Here is a 10,420-nt window from a genome sequence, read left to right as displayed (position 1 = left end):
CGGTTTCCAATTTTATCTAGTGCACATATAACGTTTTCAAATTTTATCTAGTACACATATACCGGTTTCCAATTTTATCTAGTGCACATATAACGTTTTCAAATTTTATCTAGTACACATATACCGGTTTCCAATTTTATCTAGTGCACATATAACGTTTTCAAATTTTATCTAGTACACATATACCGGTTTCCAATTTTATCTAGTGCACATATAACGGTTTCAAATTTTATCTAGTACACATATATTGACGGTTAACGTCACTTCGTGTGAAAGATTTTTCAGGTGCTGTGCATCTGTAAGAACTGTTTCCTTTCTTATTGATCATGCTCAATCTGATGGCCTTTATTATACATTATTACTCGGCACGGCAATTTCCACTGTAACAACCTTCTGCGAAAGACTGCAAAGTAAGCCGTAGACCACAAAAATTGACAAACTTTCCACAAACCCTACATTTGTACGTAGAATCGGCATCCAAGATCTCATTTAAGTATAGCAATGGAGCTACACGGGTGAGAGAAGAGGGCTTGTCGTGAGAGGTTACTTTTATGGCAGTTCTTTCATTTTTTTAATATTTTTTTTTACGAAAACATTTGCTGATTTCGAGGGGTGTCTGTAAGTTTGTGAATTAATGGCATATGAGGCTTCGTTAATATGAAGTCTATGTTTATTATTTTGTTTAAACTGTATCAGGATATATATAAAATGTTGTTGTTGTTTGTTTGTTTTTGCGGGGGTTGAAAGGTCCTCTTTCATAACTGAAGCTTTCGTTTTGTGGATGAGTTTTGCTTCGGATAGAATTAAGGCGTAATTTCATTATTATCTTAAACATTCCGCTATGAAAGTGTTTCCTCTTTATTGATGGTAAGCCCTGAAGGATATCATCTTTTAAAACATGCTGTACCCTTTTGGTTCTGTATGATTTAACAACTATACTATATGAATATTTCTCTTTGGAAAGAGTAGTCACACATAGGAATTCCGTTATAATCGTTAACTCAGATGCTAACAATATTCTATTCTTACGACACTACTTATCGTATATATTTTTAAGTATTATAGAATACGATTAAAACTGAAATATTTGAATAATCTCAATTATAGATAATGTTCTAGTCTACGTTGTCATCTATAGTGCTCAGTTTAATTTAAAATCTAGTGAGATTTCCAACGATAAAGGGTTTAAACGTAATTGTAATCGTCATTTGGGGATCTTATTTACAATCCAACCATAAGAAAGGATCTGTAGGATGTAGACAGCACTTCACCTTGAAAACCTAAGTAAGAGACGAAGACAAAAATTAAGCGAGGATGATTCACCTGTAGCGGGAACCTAAAATGAATTATCGGCCCAAGTAGAGAAGTGTAACTAATTAAAGATGGTATGTCAACTTGTATGCCCTGAAGGAAAGGAATTACTTTGAAACCTACAACTTACTGGCTCATCTCGGAGAATGCCCATAAAGTTATGCGTCTCCATAAACAAGAAAGTATATCATAATGGCTGTTGACCTTCTGAGGAAGATATCAATACTTCAATGTATTTATTTCATATTTGTTAAGTTTACCTTTTGCATATACACTTACCGATATCGTCTATAGCTGTTTGTTTGTACGGTATGCTTAAAAAGAGTTCAAGCCCCCCAGTAACACAGCGGTATGTCTGCGGACTTACAACTCTAGAATCCGGGTTTCGATACCTGTGGTGGGCAGAGCACAGATAGCCCATTGTGTAGCTTTGTGCTTAATTACAAACAAACAAACAAACAAAAGAGTTCAACTTTTTTGAATCATATGTCTTTCTTATAATAAGATTAATGTTAAATCTTTAGAAGAAACTTTAATGTGTTATAATTAACTACTGGGATTTAATGTTAATTCATTGGGTCGGCAAGATTTATTATTGAAAGTAAGTAAATTTTACTGTAAGGCAATGTAAATTTCCCTATCCTAATTATTGAAATGCGTTAAATTTTAGGGTTTAAAAGTAATGAGATTAAAGTTAATCCTAGTGGTATTTCTAACTTTATTTATTTATTTTTATTGTTTGGAATTAAGCACAAAGCTACACAATGAGCTATCTGCGCTCTGCCCACCACGGGTATCGAAACACGGTTTCTAGCGTTATAAGTGCTACTAGGGGACACGCTAACTTTATTAGTAATTTACTTGGAATTGCAGACAAACATTGCAGCGGCCAGCTAAGAATATCTGAAAATTTAGGACTTGTTTATTTGTCTGTAGTTAAGCACAAAGCTATACAATGGGCTATCTGTGTTCTTCCCACCACTGGTATCGAAACCCGGTTTCTAGCGGTATAAGTCCGCAGATATACTGCTGTGCCACTGGGGAGCCAAAGTTTAGGAAGAAGTCAGAAATGTGAGTTTACTTCCAAACAGGCTGAGATATATAATGTAGTGGTTGTGTTTATTAAAAAGATTATAATACCTACTTACACGTCGGAGAAGCCAACTTTCAAAATGTATGTTCTTTAAAACGTAATTCAAGAGATGTCTTTCTAGGTCGCACCTACGTCATTTAGACAAAACTTACTCGCCTTTACGGATCATTAAGAAAGGAAATCAAAGATGTTTACTGTTCAATTCTATTGCTTAAGACTAGAATATTCAATTTGATTGCCTAGAAACAGATCACATTCCCGAAAACCACACGACAGAAAAATATCTGTAAAGCTCATGAAGATCTCTTGAACGAGTAGTCTCGTCGCTTGACCTAAACAACCTATATTATTTAGAGACAATAGGTCAAGTTATGTCAAAGCCTACGACTCCGTTTGGAAGATCCAAAGCCTGAGTTGCTTTGGTAGTAACGTAAATCTTGCTGTGAACAAGACCCTTAAAAGCAGTGAGGTGTAAGATGCTGTATCATCATTCAGTAGAAGTTGGAAAAATAAGATGAATCTTCTAAGAAGCAATAGAAACATGGTATTGTAGTTAAACAGCATCAGTTGAGTTATATATCACTTGGGTTTCAGCTATGGCAGGATACCACGCTCTTTAGAGCAGGTGGAGCCAATGTATGCAATGAGAATAAAGCTTCTTATGGATGTTACAAAACCAAGAACTTCACACTGCGGAGGACATAATTGCCCAAAAACGTCAGTAAACTTGTCAAGGTCCAAATTACTGCTGCTGCAACCCGTGATCAGCCAGTGGGACAACAAACTGTTGTTGGGTACAGTTTAATCTTATTGAGTAGTGAATGTAAAATGTTTTTGTTGAAAAGTACGGTGAACTCAGTGAAATACAAGAATTGAACACTACCCCTTTCGTTTATAAACTATATTAAAAACCTTACATACTGAACTGAAATGAACAAGTAGTAATATGGACGTAGTGTACAAAAGTTGTATAGAACCTAATCCACTAATATGTTTACATAAATAGTATATTAGTTTATCTCGAAGTTTTGGTAATAAATGTTTCAATATGCTTGTCAAGCCCATGTTTTTACATTGTTACTCTAAAGTATATTCTGCAATGATGAAGAATAAATGTGTTGGATTTATATAATGAGAAAGAATAATCACTTGATTTTTAATTAAAGGTCCTTTTAAGATTATCATTGTCAACTATTTTTTTTTTAGTTATAAACTATGTTCATTTGTGAAAAATGTAAATAAAGTGAAGTTCTGAAAGATACAGAAAAATAGAATTTCTGGTTTGTTTGCCAGCTTTATAGAAATGGAAGCATTATTTGTTTTAGCTTCAGGCGAACATGTCACTTGGTTTTACCCAAGGTTCAAGCTTTCTCAACTTGCCATCAACTGGGATGCATCAGCAATAGGTTGAAAGAGTGACCAATCTGTTGTAAACATTCGTTTTTTTTTGAAATGGTAAAAATATTACTATGCATAAAGTTTCAGTAAGCAAGAAACAAAGTGTAGAAAAGATTTGTGAAAATATCTACAGAAAGGTAAGAATAATAATAGTTAAACATAACTATCTAAACATAGATCTTGTAACTTTAACAGAACAAACCAACTTATAAAACTAAACATGAAATTATTGTATATAAGTTAGATATTTAAATAAGCATCATTTTCAGGGCAAATAGATGTTATACATTATAACAATATAAAAATGAAATAGCAACAAGTGTTTTACATATAAAACATCAGGAAATACAAAAGTACATCTTGCAACTTAAATATAAAAACAAAAACTATAACCTGTACATAAAATGCACACTAAATCAATACTTAAAACACAATTAGCTAACTGTCTTGCTCAATATTTATAAAAAATGATATGTTATGTAGAATAAAATCCTTTCAGGACAGATAAATTTAAAAGTATGTAAAGTAAATTATTGGCAATAATATTTGCCCCATTCAAATACCATATAAACTAGAGGGGTGCTCAGTAGAGTGCAAACTTCCTTCATGCAGAAGTGATCATATTCGGCTCTCAAAAAATACGGAAATGTGTCTGTATGTCAGTCGTTATCAACAGACATAGATAATTTTTAGCAGAACAATGAGGAATAATATTCTATATATGTCTGTCCACCAAGACGTATATATAATTAAACACATAAGCTATAAAGCTGATAAGATTAAAGTAGCAGATTTAATGTTTTACTTATAAAGCAAAACTTTAGTTGTAATAATTGTAAAAACAATGCTATGTAAATGAGGTAAAATATTAATTTTAAGACTTTGATACTATAAAGTTTGTAACATTTTGATCTACATCACCTCGCGAATTATCTGCATGCTCATTATACCAACGTAACCACTGGTGCCACATCATGGAACTATGATGTCACTTCTCCTCTAAGGCAGTCTCTGGGGCCTATTACGTAACTCTTATGTAACCATTAAGTGTTGACATATTACGTAATAGTTAGGTAATTTTAGGTGTATATATTAAGTAACGTTATGTAATCTTCGGGTAGCGGCTTAATTTGTATATTACGTAATAGCTACATACCCCTCATGTGTATATACTATAACAGTTATGTAACCTCCAGGTGTGTATATTGTGTAATAGTTATGTAACCCTCAGACAGAATCCTTTGATTTATACTCACCTGTCTACCCCAGTTGAGGCAGCATCCTTTGGGCGCCAATGTATCCCGATAACTATTACAATCATATGCTTCTTATAAGCATCGTATTTCTACTAGTTAGGATAACATTTTTGTCAATATGAATTATAATCAATTTTTTGTAGATGGCACTTGTACTGGTTGATTACCTATTGGTTTCACAAATGGTTTGTGTTCAAAAGGCCAGATCAGAAACCCCAAAATCTTCAGACATATCCATTCTTAACTTAGAAATGCTGGTTATATGACTATTTTTCACGCATATTTGTGAGAATATCTGTCACAATTATAACGCCTTCCTATAAATTAATTTCAATGACACATTTTTAATTGCTTTTAACCTATTATTTCTGCCATTTTTTACTTATGGAAATATATTTTTTATTTACTTGCCTTTCAATGGCTACATTTTGAAGGCTGACATCTATTGTCGTGGAGAAGAAGCTTTAAAGTAGATAGCATTCCTTTGTATTCCGCAGAATTTCATTACTTTTCGTATGAAAAAGTGAAGTTTCAGTAACATCTCTTTTGGTGTTCAATTAGGTAAGTATATAAATCTTTTTTCTGTTGTTATATAAATAAAAACAGGAACAAACCTGATATTATGCGGCGAACAGAATGAGTTTTATAAATTTATCTTATTCCTTGTTACCTTAGTTTTGGTTTTCTTAACGATATTAAAATTTTAAAAGCAGTTTTGTTTTTCAAATAAATCCTTTCAATGTGGTACTCATGTTACTTTTCTAAATGTTTAATAATTTTTTGAATAAAATGTTTTGGCTGAAATACCTACTATGCAAATCGTAACTATCTTCGAAGATGATTTTTAAAAGTGTTTTGAATATCTGAAGATAACAGATGTTGGATAAGTTCATTTTTAAGTCCCTCACCTGGTGGTCCAGTGGAAAGTGTGGGAGTTTATAACGCTAAAGATTGGGTTTCGATATCCGTCGCAGTTACAGCATAGACATCTCATTGTGTGGTTTTATGTTCAACAATAAACAAAACTTTTTTCAAGTGTGTCATTCTAAAGTTACCACTGAAAATTTTGTTTGTTTCTTTGAAGTTAAGGACAAAGCTACACAATGAGCTATCTGTGCTCTGCCCACCACGGGTATCGAAACCCGGTTTATAGCGTTGTTAGTCCGCAGAAATGCCGCTGTGCCACTGGAGGCACCACTGAAGAAGACGGTCCCGCCTGTCGAAAACTCCAGGGAGTTTTTCATGTGACTTACCAGCATCTTCCGGACCGGGTATGGCCAGGTGGGTAGGATGCTCAACTCGAAATCTGCGGGTCGAGGGTTCGAATCTCCATCCCATCAAACGTGCTTGCCCTTTCAGCAGTGTGGGCGTTATAATTTGACGGTCAATCCCACTATTCGTTGGTGAAAGAGTAGCCCAAGAATTGGCGGTGGGTGGTGATGACTAGCTGCCTTCCCTCTAGTCTTTCACTGCTAAATAAGGGACAGCTAGTGCAGATAGCCCTCGTGTAGCTATGCGCGAAATCCAAACCAACATTTTAAATCTTACGTGGCTTTCGCTGATTATGTTTACAAGCATCTATATAAGCATTTATGGTATTGTTTGATTTTTAGGGATTTTCGTGCAAAGCTACACAGCGGCTATCTGTACATATCCGTCCCTAATTTCAAAGTGATAAACTAGAGGGAAGGCAACTAGTCAACAGCACCCATCGCTAACTTTTGGGTTATTTTTGTCTCGTCGAATAGCGGAATTTGTCACTCTTATAGAGTACATTTTTACAGCAACGAGTCGTGAAACATGAATCAATGGATTCACAGTCTGGACATACTTATCACAAGGCACAGCCGACCTACATTTCATATGATATATACATAATCATTAACACATTTATACTTAAAGTTTTATCAATTAACTAGGTAGTTTAGTGAAATAAGATAAATAAAACTTTAATAAAAAATACATCCGACAAAATTAGAAAAACTGATGTCATAACCTAGTGGTAGAGCAAGTAGAATTTTAAGTTATATCTACAGAAATATTGAATACAAGTCAAAAGATGTTATAATTTCATTGTATAGGTCACTGATTAGGCCACATTTGAAGTCTTGTGTTCAGTCATGGGCTCCTTACCTTAGGAAGGACATAGAATTATAGGGAAGGGTTAAGAAGAGGGTTACTAGAAAGGTGCTTGGGACGAAGGGTTTTTTTATAAGGAGAGATTAAGATATCTGAAATTGTTTTCTCTTGAAAAAAAGAAGAGTTAAATGGGATCTGATAGAGGTGTTTAAGATTGTAAACAGAATTGATAGTGTTGATGTATCATCATTTTTCATACTTAACAGTGACAATAGTAGGACTAGGGGAAAAAAATATAGATTTTTGGCAAGGTAGGAGTCATCTTCAGCTAAGACACTGTTATTTTTCTAACAGGGTGGTTGGCTTCTGGAATGGGTTATCTTAGGATGTTGTGGAGGTAGTAAATTCAAGTGAGTTTAAAGAAAGCTTGATAATTATATGAATGATAAAGTCTGGCTTTGAGGTTTGTTTATTTTGTTTTTATTCAATAGTTTTAGTTTAGTTTAGAGGATGGTACAGCCTAGACGAATCAATAGCTAAATGTTGTCCCTAAACATTATGTTATGTCAATTTGGCACTTTAACCAAGGATTGCAAGAAAGACTGTCCTCTCTTACTTTCTGATGTTTTGTGTTTCACTAAGAATTTGCGGGAATTTTGAAATAATCGAGTCATATTCTATTCACATAGGTTTCTGTAAACCTTTCTTGCGACTAAAATCCCATAAAAACATTCAGCGCAATAAATCCGCCAGGGGTCACTAAATTACTTTTATTCTCTACCAAAGATTTAACTGTCTGGTTTGCAGATCATGCCTTAAGCCAGCGTTTCCAAAACTTTTGTCATCCACGACCCCCATTTTAATAAATATGGTTTCTTGCGCGCCTCTTTGTTTTTTAAATGATTGAAAAAGTGAGTTAAATGACGAGATATAAATACACGGATGCACAATAAAATTCTGTATGCGTTGTAATAACTATTTATTATTTTCATTAATAAAAATATGTTAAAACGCTAAATTTTGCATTATTGTACTACTGACTCTACCCTAGTTGCTCGCCCCCAAAGAGATCATTTGCACCCTCTTGAGCGCGCCCCACACTTTGAGAAACGCTGCTTTAAACTTTGTCTTATTTCTTTCATTTCTTTGGTCAAGGGTAAACTGACTTACACGCTTGTATATAAGGATTTTTTATCAATCTTTAATTAAACGTTGGAACTAGTAAATCCCTTTAAAAATTAAATATATAAAACAGAAAAGTACAAAACTTTGAATTTTCTGATTCGGTGTTTTTAAGACACTTTCACTATGTTCATTAATATTTCTATGTATCTTACCCTAAAGAAATTGGCAATGCAAAATTTTTAGCTTTCTTTGCTCAAACTATGTGGCTCTAAATACGTTCGTGTGGAATTAAGCACAAAACTACACAATAGGCTATCTGTGCTCTGCCCATCACGGATATCGAAAACCGGTTTCTAGCGTTATAAGTCCGCAGACAGCGGTGCCACTAGGGGGCCCTCTAAATACGACTTTACAATAAAAATCATTCATTTATGAACGAAATATATTGTTTTGAACATTTTGTTTCTTTCCATTGCTATATATATATTTATATAACAGAGACAAATTAATTTATAAAAGCCCGAGATGAGAAAAATAAATCTATAAATGAAGTACGTTATTATACTCATTGAAGTCAATGAGCAAAATAGTGGAGTTAGTTTATTTTCAATTTTGTAAGACTTTTTTGCTTTACAAATCTGTAAACGCAAGACCATTGAAACCTCATTAATTAGGAAACGTATAAAAAATGCTGCTTTGAGAGATGAATGGTTTGTTTATGTGTCTGGAGCTCCTTCAACCGAGATATTAAATGTTTCGTTTGTTGAATCATTTTTAATGTCGCACCTGAAAAGCGACAGGTTAGTTATCAAAACGTTATGTAACTTGTATTAGGCATTTTTTATAAAATGTGTTAGTTCCTAACACAAACGTTCCTGATGGAACAGCGGTAAGGTTGTAAAATTACATCACTAAAATCCTGGTGTGTAACATTACGGTAAAAAACAACAAGAACGACATTAAACTCAAATAATTTTCTTTATTTGTATATTTAGTATTTTTTTATAAGACATGATTATATTTGAAGCAGAAAATAAAATAACAGTAACAAAATATTCATAATTTCAATAGAAAATTTTTTTTTCAGGAAATTCACGTACATATATATTGTGTTTAACGTTGCATCTAACCAGCATCTTCCAGGATATCTTGCATAATTACAAGTTGTATGAACCTTTATCCAATGAAGTTTTCGTAATAGTTTTCGCTGGAAAAAAAAGAGGACAATTTACACTATAATCAACTATGACCTTACTCTCAAGTATTCCCATTCACTGTTATTATAATTGGGTTAGCTTATGCTTTGTTCGTTTTTATTTAACGTTTCAAACACTTCGAAAAATCTTGTATGAATATATTAGGGATTATGTACATTGAAGATATCGGCTACAGAAACCTAATACTTCGTGGTTTCGACCATTACAATCTCAAATAAGCAGGAAATAAAACCAAAACATGAGAAATTCGAGAGAGGTTATAAAAATTATACACAGTGTATGTGTCAGATCTTAAAATTCTATGCTGTACAGATATAATTCTTAATACTTTTCCAGCCGTTGTATTTACTCAGACATAAGTATCTAAACTAAGGGCAAGAATTAAAACATACGTCAATGAGTTATCTATGAAGGGTTAGGGTTAGCTAGATTTTTGTCTTTCAAATATATGAATCATAAAATCCTAAAAGATATAGTTCATATTTGTAAATGTTATTTTAACCAAAATTATTTCTTTCATTACAAAAACAAATACTTTTTAAAAAGTAGCTTTCTGTAATTTCAAGATTGCTTTTTTTTAAATTTCGTTATATTTGAAAACATTAGCAACAAAAATTGCAAAGTGTATTTATTGATTTATCATAAAGTTTTGATAAAGTCACGATATTCATTTCGGTATTGGTATCAACGATAAAGTTTAACAATTTTACAAACAGACATAAACTGGAATTCATATAACTAAAGTTTTAGTTTACTAATGAATTATATTAATAACAATAAACTACAGTTAAATGATTTTAAACATTTAATGTTACTAACTGAACATAATATCACTAAAGTTAATTTAATTTCTCATTGATATTAACTGGGATACAGTACGAGTTACATATACCCCATCTTTGGTGTTTTATTTAGTTTTTACTTTTACTAGTAGTAGTTTA

The 10,420-nt window shown here is 32.9% G+C and overlaps 1 protein-coding gene across 1 annotated transcript in view; it reads right to left on the bottom strand.

The window, feature by feature from the left end:
- Nucleotides 1-9,331: 9,331 nt before the first annotated feature.
- Nucleotides 9,332-10,420, bottom strand: part of LOC106457610 (protein obstructor-E-like) — a 21,218-nt gene continuing 20,129 nt past the window's right edge. The window contains exon 5 of the mRNA XM_013917048.2: nt 9,332-9,469. Coding sequence (XP_013772502.2) covers nt 9,439-9,469 — 31 coding nt within the window. The 3' untranslated portion in view covers nt 9,332-9,438. The remainder of the gene's footprint in view (nt 9,470-10,420) is intronic.

Source organism: Limulus polyphemus, unplaced genomic scaffold, assembly GCF_000517525.1.
Source record: "Limulus polyphemus unplaced genomic scaffold, Limulus_polyphemus-2.1.2 Scaffold351, whole genome shotgun sequence".
Classification (NCBI taxonomy): Eukaryota; Metazoa; Arthropoda; class Merostomata; order Xiphosura; family Limulidae; genus Limulus; species Limulus polyphemus.
Note: the sequence above shows the minus strand (reverse complement) of the source record. Positions and strands in the feature narration are given on the sequence as shown.